This window comes from Anas acuta, chromosome 10, assembly GCF_963932015.1.
Source record: "Anas acuta chromosome 10, bAnaAcu1.1, whole genome shotgun sequence".
NCBI classification, from domain to species: Eukaryota; Metazoa; Chordata; class Aves; order Anseriformes; family Anatidae; genus Anas; species Anas acuta.
The window spans coordinates 21,252,370-21,269,481 of NC_088988.1; the positions used below are offsets into that span (position 1 = coordinate 21,252,370).

Genomic DNA, 17,112 nt, shown 5'->3' on the forward strand with positions numbered 1-17,112 from the left:
GCTCTATAGTGTACAAAACAGCAGCACAGGAGACAGGAAAAAAGCTTGTTGAAACTCAAGTAATAAAGCTTTTCCTTTGCTTTCATTTGTATTACAAAAATAGGAGGTTGTGCCAATCTGCAGCAATAAAAGTAAGTTGATGATAAACTCTGACAAACAGTCATTACTCCTCAATTTGTTCAAGTCAACTACTATTTATAGCATAATAAATCACATCGCATGTCAATCTATGGGCTGAACATATCTGAAAACTCACCATTTTCTTGCAGCTATTGTGAAGCAAATTAACTCAATCACAGCTGAAACCAGAACATATTACAGTGATAAAATACAGGTGTAAATACAAGAGCTTGAGGTCTAAAAATACTATCTTACAAGCAGTTACTGCAGAGAGCATGTATTAGCAATTTTAAAAATTAATTTAAAATAAATTAAATCCCTGATTTTTTTTCTGATGAAGGAAAATAAAGTTTAATAAAACTTTTTTCCACCCTCCCAGAGACTGACACTTCTCGCTGTATTCATAGCAACCTTCCTCTTTAGCTTGACTTGGCAATTTAATCAGTTTATGATGCTGATACAAGCATTGGCGTTATTCATACTGGACTGCTTTGATATGCTTCCCACAGCGAAGGTAAGAACCAAACTTTTCTCTTTTCCATCATCAAGCTATGGAAGCATTGCATGTATGCCTTTCAGCTTTTGAATAATCATAGTGCATATATTTTAAGTGGGAAAAGTGAACAATCAAATTTCTCATTTTTTTTAGCTGATTTTATTTCACTTCATGTATTCACTCCAGTTAATTTTAGTCTAGTTTTGTTTAGACACAACTATATTTTGACATTACTAAGGCAGTGCTTTTAAACACCATCTCAACAGTTATCTAGTACCACAGCTTGAGCATGTCCTCTGGAAGTGACTAGGAAAAAAAAAAAAAGGCACAAGAAATCTTTGCCTGAGCTGAAGTCATAACAGGCTCAACCATTCTGCATCCTTGTTTGAAAGTTAGGTTGTAGGCACTGTACCACAAAAGAGGAAAATAGACTGGAGGGCTCAAAAGAAGCAGTTAGATTTCATGCATTGAAATTCACCATGAAATAACAACATTATCACTGTTGCTAAACAGAAGGAGCTGAAAAGTCAAACAAATGTCACTAGGAAATTAAGGGATCATGTACTGTCAATCTTCAGAAATGGAAGCACATTGTAGAAGATGAAAACATTGAACTCAATATCAGTGTGAAATTCTACTGAGATTAAATCTAAATTTTTCATTATGTGTTCAAATGTAACCTGAGGTTAGCAATTAATGTGACTAATTAGCTACCTTAATGTTTGGCAATCACAGAATGTTAGGGATTAGAAGGAACCTTGAAAGATCATCTAGTCCAATCCCCCCCAGTTATACTATAATGGACTTATTGCACCACTTATTCCATGTTAATTTTTCAAAAGCGCTACTTAACACTACTGGAGTTTGATGGTCATTTGGTACTGACTTTGGCCACTGCAGTAGTACAAGACTAAACTTCACTTTTTGTAAGGTAAAATTTGTGTTTTGGTACAACTGTATCAGAACAGTTCTGTATTGTTTGAAAAGACATAAATGAAGTTACACAGAAATCAGATGTTTAATTGCTATACTGCACTGTGCTGTATGTCTTTGGTTGTAAAGACATTACAGAGGCTACAGATACAGTTTTATGACTAAAGAAAATAGATAACATAAATCAAAAAAAATTAGTTAGATAAATTCTAACTAATTAATATTTTCCTCACTCTGCAAGTGTTTAACTTGTCCAATTTATGACAGCATCAGATTTTCTTAGGAAAGGTATAAAATACTAAATCTATTTCAAGACATAAATATAGGAAGAGTATAGTAATGGATTTAGGTGTGATGATATAGCGCAAGACAACATATTTTTTGTAAAAGTAATTGATGTTGAAATAAATTATAAAACATATTCTAAGAAAAGCAGCTGACTAAAATTTTGTAGGCATAAAAGTATCATTATTTTTACAGGTTACACGGCTCTATATCATCCAAATTTCTGGATTACTGCTAGTCTGTGTCCTACAGTTTTTTAATTCTATGATTCTTGGATCATTACTTATAAGCTTTAATGCTTCTGTCTTGATAGCAAGAACAATCCAGGTATGTACTGAAATATGTTTGAAGTATATATCACAATATAATCTATATATATATTACACATTATGTATTATAAATGAAAAATTTGTGTGCATTACAGTCTTAAATTACTAATACAAATTACAGGAATTACTTTAGAGTAGAGGAACAAAAATATTGCGTGAACAAATAATGAATTCAGTTACACTAACTACAGTGTAACTGAGCACATTGAACACCATAATTCTGTGATTGCTATTAACATATGATTGTGCAAGCTTCAGTTTTGATCCTGCAAAAAAATTGCATAAATGGACTACACTTGTTTCAGCAGGACTCGTCTTAGGTTTACAGATCTGCCTCTAGCAAAATATTCTATGAGATCTAGATATATGTTAAATTCAGTTTACAGAAATCTATTGTTTCTTTCAAAGATTAGGATTTTTTCCTCTATTTGCAGTTCTTTTTTTTTCCTATTACTAGCATTGTTGATTGCCTCTAACCAGGATATATGAACCTGTAGAGTCTTTCCTGCTCTCTCTCACTATTGTGACTTTTTAAAATCAGGACTGTTTTTGTTTTTTTTTTTGGTTTGGTTTTATAGTTAATGTCTGCACCTAATGCAAGTTGTCTGTGAGCATGAGAAGTTCAGTTCTTGGATCTGGAGCTTTGACCTGGAAAATTGGTCAAAATCACATCAACTGATAGTTTTAGTCAGAATACACTTTTAATTTGACTCTCCACCTAAATGTGGCAAAAGGCACATAATGCTACTGAACCTGGATCACAACTGCAGTTTCTCTGGGTGCCAGTAATTGTGTAAATATTGCTTTTGGTGCCACCTCTAAATGAAGGCTATTTGGCTAGTTAAATAACTGTGCCAAAAAAATATGCTGGAGAGTTCTTTATGATGCTGTCCCTTCGGTTTCAGGGAAGAAATGTATCTTGTTTCTGGATACTTGGTTATGATGGAATATTTGCTTACAAGAGCCTAATACATATCCTGATAAAAGGCCTAACAAATAAGTGGTTTCAAATAGTCTTTGTTGGTTTTGTTCCAAATATATACGAATCCTGAATATTTTAAATATTGAAATACTAATATTTTCTTCTCTCTAGAAAAACTTAAAGAAGGGCAACTTATTTAATAGGCTTGGGAAACTTATCCTCCATGTATTATTAGTCTCAAGCTTGACTCTTCTAGTAAATAAATTCATTAAGGTAAGGAAATATTTTTTTAACACAGTAATACTACAAAATTTAATTTTGTAATATTGAAAGGTACTTGAGATCATCTACAATAATACCTTTAAATAAAAATTGCAAAGATATCACTGCATTTCTAAGAATAGGTTTCAGAAATTAAAAGATTGCTTTGCTAATCTTTTTGGTATACTTTAAAACATACAATCTTAAAACTCTTAACATAAAACTACAGGTGAACTTCAAGTTATGAATGTGTATTTGAATATGTAGTGTTAATTTATAAAAAATAGATTTATACTGCATTATGGTACTGCTGAGCATTTGCAAAATTTCATTTAATTCACTTTTCAGTGGATGCAATTAAAATAAATGCTTGCTGTAAAACTGATGTAGACTATTCCGTACTTTTATTTACTTCTTGTGCATCAAGAGATCTGCACAATAGTACAGACAGAAGCAGTTTTTTGCTTTTCAAGAGATTGTAAAACTGACATTAAAACTTAGTACATATCTAATATAAAATACCATGGTAAGATGTAATAAGTCATTGAAGTAAAACTTAAAGCTAAAACCAACCTGTCATGGGTAAAATTTATCTGTAAATAAGAAACCAATATATGTATTTTGAAAGGTAAATAACTTGTCCTTTGAATCACAGCACCAAATTACAGAGTGCTTTGCAATCAAATAAGCACTCGTTCTATCTCAGTAAGCCTGTGTGCTTCATAGTTTAATTTCAAAAGTAAAAAACAAGTTTACTAGGTGAAGCTTAATTTTTCAGTACTTAGAAATATTGATTGCTTTTTTTTTTTATTATTATTTCCTTTTGTAGAAAAGTCTTAATCTTGAATCAGATGAACATATATTCAAATTCCTGAAAGCAAAATTTGGATTCGGGTCAACAAGGTATGAGTTAGCTGCAATTTTACTTTTTGTTGTAAAGCTCCAATAACTGAAGTCTGCAGGTTGTTGCTTATTTAAAATCTTAGTAATGAATCATGAATTTTTACCATGTTTATGTCAGACTTTTTTTTTCCCATAAAAAGCTATACAACTGTGGCTGTATAATTGCTTGGAAAAAAGGAAACTTTGGTCCTTTTTGATATCAAGTTATGAAATACACGATGACAAGTATTATTCTTTTTTCTTTAGAGATTTTGATGCTAACCTCTATCTTTGTGAAGAAGCTTTTGGTTTACTACCATTAAATACTTTTTCAAGACTCTCGGATACATTACTTTTTTACGTCTACGTATTCAGTCTCTTCCCTTTGACAGTAGCAGCTCTCATTGTTGCCTTTCGGAACCTCAGGTAAAATATGTTTTAAAAATAATTCCCCCTTTTTTTTTAAATCAGTTTTCTTCAGCAGGCCAAGAAACTGACAGTTGAATGCAGCAGCATACATTACGACTTTCCACATGTGCTAAGGAAACAATAGGATGTACTACATAGAGATCAGGCAGAATAAGAGATTTCCTATTAAAGCTAAAAATACAATCAGTGTAACAGGTCTGAACAAAGAAATAATCTCCGCAAGATTCTTCCCAGTTCTTTTGTTTGCTGTTGAAGTTCTGCAGTATATACAGAGTTGTTTGTTGGTTAGGCTTTTTTTTTTCCTTCTGGTGAAAGGAGGAGAAAGTGTGCTTTTTTATTTTTTTTAACATACGTGTTAGTTTCTATAGTTCATCTCATTTTCCCTGTGTAAGGTACTCAAAGATTTCCCGGATGGGTGTCCTCAAGCTGCCCAGATAGGAACTAACATACTCTGACCTGAACTGTTGCAATCTGTGTAAAGAGGTGGCAAGAACGGTAGATTGCAACTGTCCATCACCTGCCACCAGGTAATTTAGATTAGTTCCTGTAGCTAAGGTGTAGGATTTGGAGGAATTTACAGAACAGTAGAAGAAAATTAGTACTAAATACAAATTTAAATTTATTTTAGTTTTTAAAGTAAATGATTAATTATAGACTACTCTGTTTTACATTTATACTGTGGGCAAAAGTTAGAAGGAATGATAGGAAACCTGATTAACCAAAAATTAAGGAGTATTATATTACTAATATCAATCACTGTAGGCTTTATGGAAAATAAGAAAAAGGTGTGAAGGGCAAAGGGGAGTGAGACAGGGTCTGGCACATAATGATTCTAAAACTATGATATGGTGATTGTGCAGTCCTCTATGAGGCATTTTGGTGGCATTCAGATGACATATTGAAAAACTAATTGCAGTAGTCAATTTTTAAAAACTAACAAAAGACTCTACAGCTATTTATTACTGTAACCCTTAATGTAATCTAAGACTTCACTGCAGTTTTTAATACTGACCCAGTTGTGTCAACTACCCCCTCAAAACAAACAAACAAACAGGGAAAACCCCCACATGCATTTAAGCAGCTTCTTTTTTGACCAGACCTCTATGAACATTCACAAAACTGGCCACATTAGACAATAACAAGTTCTTCAGCACTTCCTTTCTGTAAGCTTACTTTTCTGTAGATGGACTAAATTCTACAGTTTAAGTAGCATCCAGGTATACCAACAGAGAACCACAAAACACAGTAAAGTTTTTTACTGTCATCAAAAGCCTTGTGAATCCTGTGGGAGTAGCTGCTTCAAGCAATAGACCAAGTTGTTCAGCTATACCTTTCTGTAAATAATTGTGTCTCATTCTCAACGTATTTAAACCCACTGCACATGCAGAAAACCAAACATGAAAATGTTGCTCTATCAAGTTGGTGCTATCAGGCTTACTTATATCGCAGATGTAATACAAGATTGTGGACTGATAGCAACAGTATTGCTCTTTTGCATCAGGATTAAATGTGCTTTTTTTAAAATACTGCCAACTACTATATGATGTGTGTAACAGAACTTAATATAACACTTTGTTTCTTGTGTTCAATCAGTGGTTCAAATCAAGTTCAGGAAAAAGCAGAATATACAATAACACTGAAGCCTGATGCTGCTTACAACTTAATTCACACAGTTCTTTTTGGGTGTCTGGCATTAAGCACAATGAGGTACAACATTTTTTTGTTGTTATTCTTGTTGTTATTATTTTAAAGGTTTTTGTAGACAATATATTTTAGTAAGAGTGTAAAATGCTGACCATAACCTGATAGCGCCATGAATCTTCTTTTCTCTCCCTGGTGTATCACCTCCTCTTGACTGAGACATTTCCCCAAATTCTGCCAAAAACTATTGTTTGGAATTTGGGGAGCAGATATGTTTTCAAGAGCACATACCAAAGTGTAATGCTGATCTTTCATTAAATTACTTAAGAGTCCTGAAAGTCCAAGAAAACTGTGTTCAAAATGTCTGTAATATAACTGCTCTCATCAGTACAGCTTAGCAGAGTTCCAGATGATAAGCAAAAAAATTGTGTGCATTCTTTCAGAATGAAGTACCTGTGGACGTCCCACATGTGTGTATTTGCATCTTTTGGCCTGTGTAGTACAGAAGTATGGCGACTAATCCTGAAATGTGTTCATCTCTACACATCACAGCGGGTTGGCACTATACTTACTGGATTTCATGAAGTTAATTTTTGCTTCATAGCTAAGTCAATCAAGACTCAAAGCTATAAATATTGTTTGTAGTCCTCTTAAAATAGTTATTTCTGAAGTATATTTGTATAAGCTTATCAAGTAAAATACATTTTCCAGTATTTTATATATTAAACAATTCCATTTGAATACACTAGATGGCAATATTGATGTAGCTGTGAAAAATAACTACAATTTTACTAAAAAAAAGTCTTAATCACAATAATAAGAAAGCAGCAGTCTGAAGAGAACTTTAGAGTCTGTTAAACTCAACTGTACAGTGTTTTATCTTGGTAGAAGATTGATTAAAGAGATATAAATCCATCATTTTGTGGTAGAAGTATAAGGGCTTTACTTCAAAACAAAATGAGAATATGAACTTAAAATTCAAAATGTGTAAATTCTACCACATAAGCATGTAATATATATCAATATATTGAAAATGAAGTATAAAAAAGATGTATCATCAGAATAACCTTTTTTTTTTGGGGATTTCTTTTAGACACAAATGATTAAATATTCCATACCAATAATTACATTGCTATACATTTCATATAAGGTAAGTATTTTTCTCTCTCAGTGTTTTGGCCTTTTTTAATTGCATGGGATTTTCATTTTTTACTAAGGAGATGTTGTCTGTACATAATTGCATAGAAAGTTTTAAAAAAAAAGTGAATACACCTTTATTCATAAGATATTACATTATAATACATTATAATATATTCATAAGATATTACATTATAATATATTACATTATTCATAAGATATTACATTACTCATTTGATCCAAAGGATTGTTCATAGATACAAATGTTTGACTGCATTTATATGCATAAATTAGCAGGTATGATTTATTTGCCTTACTTACTGGAAATTTGTTTTGATTTTAACTAAGTTGCAGATAGTATGCAGATAAGATGCAGATTGTAAAATTGTATGATGATGTAGGAGTAGAAATAATCAAAACATTCTCTACTGCAGTGCCTCCTCTGACATTTTAAAATACAGAACAGACCAAAAAAACATAAATAACAGGCTAAAATAATAACTTTTACAAGTTTATTAGTCTGTCAGTCTGTCACAGCAGTGAGAATTATATCATTAAATTAATGGGCATATCATCCTTTTAATCTGCATTTGCAAAGAAAAAAAGTCAGAAGGCACTTGGTTGCAGACATTTTTTCTGCAAGACCTAGTATGAGATGAGACTATTTCTGTTAAATAATTACCTTCAGAGAAACTCCAGGTGAATTTGCGTTATTAAAGTTAAAAAGGTAGTAGTAAAGTGTAACAGTTAAGAAAGTTGCTAAGAGTTCACTCCAGAAGTATGTTCTTTGCTCCTCCACTTTAATAAAATGAAACAAAAAGTCAAAAAAAAAAAAAAAGGAAAAAGTTTATTTAGCAAAGTTACACTGATGAATTCTACTTAAATTTTCCTGTTACTCTGCTAGAGGATTTTCTAGGATTTTTTTCATTGGTGTGCTAGCTGAGAAGGAAGTTTTCTATCATGTTTTCCCTTTTTATCATCTCTGAAAATAATCAAAATAATGCCATTTCTTTTGACGCGGGTGATGCTAAGAGCATAACATTCTAATGACTTAATGTGACAGATTAGCCTGAAATACTTTTCCTCCTACTCTCCATGAAGAGATACAAAGTTCCTGAATCTGTCAGATTCAATTCTAAAGTCAACAAAAATCAATGATTTTCATATGCTTTAGATCAGTTGTAGTTGTGCTCAGTCTGTCTGAAAAGCCTTATTTTTTGTGTTTCTTCTAAATATAGGAAATCATTTTTATTGACATTAAAAATTAAATTTTTCAGAAGTGCTCAGTGGGAATAAAAATATACATCAACCTAGTATTTTTTTCTTTCAGAAGTCCTTTCTTCCAAGCACAGAGGAATATATGATATATTTGTGCTTTGTGGGGGAAAAAAAAAACAAAAACACTAATAGTGAGCTTTCAGGAAGGAAGCCTAGCTGACAGGTAAAACTTGTCACCAGATTCCCTGTCAATGACTGGAATAAATATTCTTAGAGAGAGTGATCCAGAAACTATCCATCAGTTCTTTGAGAAAGTATTTATTTATTATTCTTCCAGAACCTTTAAATGAAAACTGATGGAGCAAGGAGTATTTGATAAGACTTACTCATCTTTCTCCTTTCCAGTTAAGAATTAATCTGTTCATGCACAGTAACTTCTCAGATGCACAAATATCCTACATATTCACCACAAAGTTTAACTGGCCATCACAGCTTGTTTTCTTGTGCTAGTAGTGTCTGTAAATTTGTACTACGTTACCTGCTATACATACATTTGTCAGAAGAGCCCTTCAGTGCCATTTCTCAAAATAGGAGTTTTATGGGATTATTGACCTAATCCTAAATAAGCTAATGAAAGCCTCTTTTGAGGCTTGCGGTTACCAGAGTCCCAAATACATCACTTGAACAATAATTTATTCAGATACAGATTCAGCTAAAATGCTAGCTGTCTTTCAGGCTTCATATAAAAGTACTGTAATATCTCTGTGCGTTCTTTAGCTGTGTCACAGGTAAACACGTGGATATAATGCAGTACTAAATATTCTCCGTATTTCACTTCATATTTTTATAGATAGATTTTGGTTGTATCAGTGTCCACTGCATTTAACTTCTCAACAGAGTAATACCCATCAAATTGTGTTTGCAATGGGCATTCCAAGCTTTCAAAACATTTGGCTACCTGGGATAGTTCAGCAGTGAAGAAAGGAATTTTTGTTCTCTTATTTGATTCTAAAGTCTCATTTCACAACTGCTTAATTTATTTACCAATCTCTTGGGGGATCTTCAGAAGAGCGGAAATATGTTACAATACTATAGTACTTTCCAAAACACTACTAAGGCTGTGATTCTGCCACAACTGTCTTTTAGACGTTTCTCAATCTACCAGTCAGTATTACTTTAACAAATGTACCAAATGAACAGTTAAGCTAATAAGTGTCTTAATTGACCCAACTATATCTCCTGCTCACCAGCCCTCCTACATAAATACACTTGTAGTAAAAGAATGCATATTTTTGCTAAGTACCTCAGCAGCATCACATTCAAATTCCTCATGAACCCTTGGATGGAAGTTATCTAAATTGGATGATTTATGTTTTTTTAGATCATCAAGAGGTTTTTTGTATACTTTTTTCCAGTGACATTTCACTTTGCAAGCCAGCAATGCTTATTATCTAAGCAAACAGGTCTGGAATAGGTTTCACCACAATGTCCTCTGTAGTAAAGACAGATGTAAAACTATCAATCATTAACACTGTCATCATGTTTCTTAACTGCTCCCTTTTGCCCTTGAATATTCTCTAGCTTGAACAAGAAACCCTTCAAATAAATCTCTGTTCTGTTAGTTTGGTGGGTTGGTTGTTTCTTTTTTTGGTCAGCTTTCAAACATCTGTTTCAGTCCTTCTCATTTCCTTCCTCCAACTTTGATTTATGTACTGTCTTCAGTAAGTTTTAAAATGTTTTCCCCAGATGGGAAGTTACCATTCACTAATACTCTCCTTTTTTCCTTTAGTGGTTCTCTTAAACTTCTGAAATGCCATTAAAGGCATCCATAGCACATGTAATGATTTTAACTTCTGATACACATCTCCTACCTCTTTGCATTTAGTTGTAAGTTGCTTTTCTAACATTATTGTCAGGTTCTGGTACCTTTCCTTCTCCTGTAGTCATTGACATTATTTAATGGCTTGCCTGTTGTGTAGTGAACTGTTACATGATGACTCTTTTTCTTGTTCTTTTTTCTTAAAGCTTGCCCTGTCAAGAAATAACTTAAAATATTCCTATTCATTCTATAGTCCAGGGAAAGGAAATGGCTCATGTGTAAAGCAGATACAATGCACAACAATCACATCTGGTGACAACTTGTGGTTTCCCACAAGTATCAAGATACAAATTGATCTTAAACTATAACAGTTCTGAAAAACTCTCACCAGAACCACTCACTCCAGTGAGTTTTCCAGAGCTCTGAGAAAAGTTCCTGAAGCTTACCACAACATGTTATTAAGTTCCTTTTGGTCATCTAGCAAGAGCTATGTATCTATATAACTTTGAAACTGTGTATTTATGTCATAAGAACAGTCACACATCCTTCATAAGGGTAGATATGCTTAACTCTTGCAATCAATGAGCTGGACGAGATCAATTACCAACTGAGAGGAACATCCAGAAGTTGTTTTGTTCATTCTGTCTTCAGTTTATTTTCTTTTCATTGTAGTTCTGGCCAGGAATAATGGATGAACTGTCAGAGCTGAGAGAATTCTATGACCCAGACACTGTGGAGCTGATGAATTGGATTAAGTAAGAGGATTTTTTCTCTATTTAAGTTAAATGCTATTTATGTAAATCTAGTGTTCTTAGTTATAGTCCTCTGTTTTATTTGTCACAGGTCATGAGTGATCTCTGGTGACCCACAGAGATAGTTTCAGATGAATGGGGTATTTAGAGGTTAGCATATTAACAGCTGTGGTGGACAGCAATAGGCGAAGGCCCCCCAGTCTGCTTTTGTCTTCTGGTTCAGTATCATGCTACTGCACTGCATGTGTGCCAAGAAAGCTGTTGATTCCATTTGCTCCTGTAAGCACACAGTTTTCCCAACTGAAAGAGTCATTTTGGAGGTGTCAAGCTTCTTCCATCATACCATGTCTACCTCTTTACATTAGTAGTTCTTTGTATTGAAACAATTTTCTTTTGATTTCCCAGTCCTCCACCCATTCCCACACCCTTTCCGTTTTCTTTAAGAAAAAAATAGAATGTTTATAATTGTAAAAAACTGGCATATACAGTTGTAGGGCCAGGAAAGCTGTACCCTACAGTATGTTTCTTGACCTTTAAAATAGTGGAATTACTTACTAGAATGAATCCTAGCATACGTTCCATACTGTAAATAAAATATTTGTAATTGAACTTGACAAAGCTAAACACAAGTACAAAGTCTGTTTCAAGAGTGTGAGAATCATTTCAACCCCAACTCATCACTTCTGCTTTCTCACAAAGTATAGGAAAGTACTTTTTTGATTAAAACAGTTTAGAACACTCCAAGTAGACGATCTGATAAAAAGGGCCGAATAGGACATTCTCTGGAGGATTGTGAATTTAAGAGATATATTCTATTAACATACAGTTAACCACCGAAATCTTCCAGATTAAGTTCAGGTTAATATAGAGATAGTCCTGGGATTTTTATTTATTTGGAACATTTTTCAAAATCAGTTTCATGGTCTGGAGGAGACTATTCTAGGCCTATTACATTTAGCACTGACATAGTATTTCCTTGAAACCCTCTATCGTGTTTTCATATGCAGTGAATTTCAGGGAAGCCAGTCACCCAGCCCATTCTACCCATAGCAGCATATTTGTACTCCATAATCTTGTATTTTTAATCCATAAACCAGAAGGAGTAATTTAGAAGTAAAATGCATTACAAGGCTTCCCTGACTTATTTTGAAAGCAGACCATGTTTTTTCCATCATTTAGAATCTCTGCAGCCATATTGACACATTTTTGTGACTAATGTTTACCAGCCAGTTCAATTTAGCACTACTGTTTTATTAAAAGATTGTAAATGTCTGATAGTTCAGGTCTCCCGTGTACAATATATGGAGGTACATATAGATTTATACATAAAATATGCATGTGGAGTTATTCCCAGTCATGAACTGGATTTGACTTGATCCAATGCAAATAATTTTTCATATGTTCTTAGTGCTGAAAATGCTAAACCGGTGCTTGTCCTCTTTTCATGTTATGACAGACAATTAGAGGTAAATTTTCTATTTGGGATTTATTTTGTTTAGACATATTATTCATACAAAGCAGAGTTAATTATTAGTGACTTAAATACAAGCCAACAAAAAATAATGGTAAGTTTCTAAAAGTGAGACTGATTTTCTTCAGTTTTGATGCCTAAGAAGAGTATTTTATGATACTGACACTTGATAACTCTGCTACAATTAATGATCTGTCAAGGTTGGTATCAGGAACTAATCATTCATTACTAAAACTCAGCATAAGGTGCTCTAATTTGTCACATATAGCATTGAATTAGGAATAACTCATCTGTGTTTTAGTCTCTCCACATCTCTTGATCTGCTTAGATCTAAATGCATACTAACTTGGCCAAATATACAAATATATAGTCTGAATCATAGCCAACTATTAGTCTGTCCACTATGAAGGGTCTCAGGTGTATTAACTCCTTCCCTTACTAACATTAGCATAACGTTTTCAGGAAGATATACTGGTTTATATCTTTAAAATAAAGTGCCTGCATAGTATCAGACTGCATCTATTCTAGAGCACAATTTTTGACATAATGAGCTTGCATATCCCAGTCTTGTTGTTTCCTACCCTCCACCTCATTTTTCTAGTTAGTAAAGAAAAAAAAAAGAGGTCAAGGAGGTCCTACCAGTAACACAGGGATAGTTCATAGCATTGTTCCCAGATGGGAGGTATATTAAAATTCTTAGTTTTGGTCTTTCTCCCTAAGACAACAGGAACAACATGCTCATTTGTGAGATGGGGAAGAGTATCAGTAGAATGAGCAAATAAGTAGCGTGAACTTCCCTACTCTGTTTTCTTCTGGTAAGTGTTTAAGAAGCAATGTCTTCTGCCTTTAAGGGGGAAAGCTGTCTAGAACTATGGCATATTTTATCAACAGTTAATAAAAATCATAGGAAAGGTGGTTTGTTTGTTTGTTTGTTTTTGTTTTGTTAATTTAAGAAATCTCAGACAACAGCCAAAATAGAGGGGAAGTTAACTGAGACTAAGATTTGGCAGAGCTTAGTTGTGTGTCAAATGGATTTGATTCAGACATGGGGATCAATCGGGCAAATTTTATTTTAGTAGAGACCCCCCCAGATTTTGAAAGTGCAGCTAAGGGTACAAAAATAGAATGCCCATGATTTGATAGGAGTTATTTTATCCAGTAATTTGTATTAACAGTTATATTTTAATTTCAAGCCAGCTATAAATTTTAACTCTTCACTCTGACTTACCTACATGCCTGATTTTCAAGGGTAATCATACTGAAATCAACACATATTCCAGACTTTAAGGGCAATATTACACTTGTTTAAATTACTCTTTCCTGAAATTCTTGGGCATATCCTTTGCTATTGCCTCTGATTTGCCTGTAAAATTCAGGCACAAACTTGGTAGTGCCTGAGAACGATGTTTATCCCAGCAGTGTAGGTGCACTCCTTTATGTGAACAATATGTGCATGCAAGAAATTGAGGCTGGAACTAACAAAAATGCATCTTGTTGCTCTTTCTTTGTGGCTGTCATCTTCTGTTATTTTCTATCTTTCCAAATGAGAGGAGAGGGAAAACCATGATAGTCTCATTGCGTATGTTTTACTGCCTACCAGTTTCAGCTATATTTTAATAGAGCATTCTGCAATTAAAAATACCTTTGTTTTCAAGAAAAAGAAGATTCTGGATTGGCATGATTGAGAAGCTCTTTTCAGAATTTCCTTTTCTCAAGTCCCTTTGCTTTGTTTATTCATCTCACAGCCAAGTGCACCCAAGTGCTAAGAAAGGAATAATCTGAGATTTGCCTATTTTATACCTTTGAAAGCTGACTACTGAGTTTACTTTCAGTAAATAGAAATAGCTGTTTTTCTTTATAATGATATAACTGTGATTACATTTGCCATTTCATTAGGGCTTCCTTAAAACAAACTTGCAATAATTCTGTAGCAGCTTATTAACAGAAAGAATTACTACAACTTTTAGAGTCTGTGCAAGTTGAGCATAGACCTGTAATTCCTGTGAAGCCCTTTTCTTTTTAATGAGTTATTCTTTAGTATTTACATAATTCTCTACATTCTTAAATTTAGGTAAAGAAAAGCTTCACGCGTTATACTGTAGTGGTTAGTTTATGCCTTAGTTGAGCTGTAATTAACTTGTTGAAGTGTTAGAGCTTCAAAAATAAATGAAATTATTTGTTCAAAATGCCATCAAGTCTGCTTGAAATGACATTTAAATTACATAATGTAAATCAGTTTGACCTTTAAGTCCTTGTCATTATTTAGTGACATTTCATACAGAATAAATTGTTTGCAGGTTGGGCAGTGTGGTATGGAGCTTGGCGGAAAGCTATGGAAACAAATTATCCTTTCATTTTATACTTAATTTGTTCAGACATTTGTAAAAATTGCTTCATTTTTCTATAATAGAGAAGTGTCATTCAGTGGTTTGAAGCACATTTGCTGCCTTGGATACAGACCACAGCATTTAGTGACTGACGTAGGTAACAAGTATTAGAGAGGGATGCTTGCATGAAATGTAGAAATTACCCTGTACCTGAAAAATATTAGTTAATTGTTATGTCCCCGTCTAGTGGTTGTTTCAGAAGATAAAAGCTCAGTAGCAACTACCAGTTAAAGTTCTTTGAGATATAACTAGAGCTTAGAATCACATGAAGGTCACACTGGTTGTTGGCCTGAGAACTGTTGGAGCTGGCCCGGGTAGAATATGGGCAGTGGTACGTGTAGGTCTTCAGACACGTAAATCTGAGTCTTGGGGAAACATCTACCTTCACCTGGAATACCTTGTTCCCAATTCCATCCAGGACCAAGGCCTACAGCCAATTTTTTGGAAACCAAGAGAAGATCATTGGATTGCTTTTAAAATACAGCAGGAGGGAAAATGGTCAAAGCTCTTTACGCCCAATAAATAAAGAATGCACTGAACTGTATTTCACCCCTCCTGGGCAAGAGGTATTACTCTTAGAAACGGGAATTGAGCCTTGTGCATCTTCTACATTTTGGACAAGCATTTTAACCAGTGAGTAATTAAAAAAGGAAACTGTCGCCATTTCCTGAAGATTTCTTTTGTAAGAAAAGAGGCTGTAGGCTGCTTTTGTTTGCTTATGAGTTAGTTGTGTTTTTTGTTTTTTTTTTTTTTTAAAAAAAAAGTTTGATTCTGCAAGTTTGCTCTTGGGCACTTCAGGAATCAGAGGTGCCAAATTGCCTGGATGAGGTCAAGTCAGGAGATAAGTATTGCTGAGCTATAAAACTTGAACTAATCTGGAACTGAAACAGACTTCTCACAGTAACACAGACGTATTGAAAGCGTTCAGAATCATCATTTTCTATTTAGGTGTCTTAAGCTCTCTGAAGTTCCCATGTGAACTTAGTCCACGTGTTTTCAGCTTAGTCTAAAGAACTGTGCTTTCTTGCAGATGAAACGATGAATCTTAGCTGACAGCCTGTCAGTACCATTACATTTACATAATATTCTAAGATGAATTGATTTCTTTTAATAAAACATTTACTTCATGACACCTAATGACTTTCAATGTTTTAAGTAAAAGAAATTTTAAAGGAGATAAAATATTTGCAGAATTCCAAGTGAAGCTACTGAAGAACTAGTAAATCAGTAAAGTTAAATTATTGTATTAAATTATCATATCATTATTATCATATCTCTGCCCGTCCCATATGAGATCAACATAGCAATGCAAGAATCTGTAGGAAGGGTTTGTAGTTATTAATTCATTGATAAGCAATATCTTACAAAGCAATAGTAAAAGTTAATACTTGTCTCAACATTTTCAAGCCTATCATTGAGCATGAAGATGACTGAGTTTGTAGCTGCAATTTCAAAAGGCTCCCTAAGCACACCCTGAAGTGTCACACTTCTTTGACTACCATAGGTGCCATGCATGCATGCATTTGAATTTTAGGCATCTATTCATGTTTCCTCAATTTAAAATTAATTGGCTTAGTGTATGCTTCTTTCTGTTGTTTTAATCTCTTCCTAGAACATCCCTTAGTTATATACCCACTAAGGGCTAGAAACCAGTTAAGCAATTGGCATACTATCACCACTTTTATTAGCCTTAAATTATAGTAGCCTCTCTGGCATATTTAACACTTTTCTTCTACTGTGTCTTAATATATTTAGGTTCTAAACTTGTAGGGGGAGTATGGGCAAAACAGTGCTTTCCTGGGGAGGTGTTTAAACAATCCCAAAACACCAGGACTTATTTAGGTAACAATTCTAGGCATTGGTTTTGATTTTCAGATGAGATCACCGTATCACTAATCCTTTGTATTTCTGTCTGGCCTCTTCCTCCATGCTGCATCCCCCTGATCCTGCAACAGGAACCATGCTTTTTGCAACTAGGGTGACTTTCCTCATAACTTCTCTCCCACAATTGTGGGAAGTGTGCCCAGGTT

General features: G+C 33.9%; 1 protein-coding gene across 7 annotated transcripts in view; it reads left to right on the plus strand.

Moving 5' to 3' along the window:
- Positions 1-17,112, plus strand: part of DPY19L3 (dpy-19 like C-mannosyltransferase 3) — a 39,451-nt gene that overhangs the window by 12,755 nt on the left and 9,584 nt on the right. For 6 of the 7 annotated variants that reach the window (XM_068693967.1, XM_068693968.1, XM_068693964.1 and 3 more), the window contains 9 exons: positions 500-634; positions 2,030-2,161; positions 3,257-3,358; positions 4,176-4,249; positions 4,496-4,654; positions 6,251-6,364; positions 6,742-6,853; positions 7,392-7,448; positions 11,145-11,227. In XM_068693967.1, the coding sequence (XP_068550068.1) occupies positions 500-634; positions 2,030-2,161; positions 3,257-3,358; positions 4,176-4,249; positions 4,496-4,654; positions 6,251-6,364; positions 6,742-6,853; positions 7,392-7,448; positions 11,145-11,227 (968 nt within the window). Of the gene's footprint in view, positions 1-499; positions 635-2,029; positions 2,162-3,256; positions 3,359-4,175; positions 4,250-4,495; positions 4,655-6,250; positions 6,365-6,741; positions 6,854-7,391; positions 7,449-11,144; positions 11,228-13,415; positions 13,511-17,112 lie in introns of all 7 variants that reach the window. The other variant, XR_011100080.1, reaches the window with a different exon arrangement.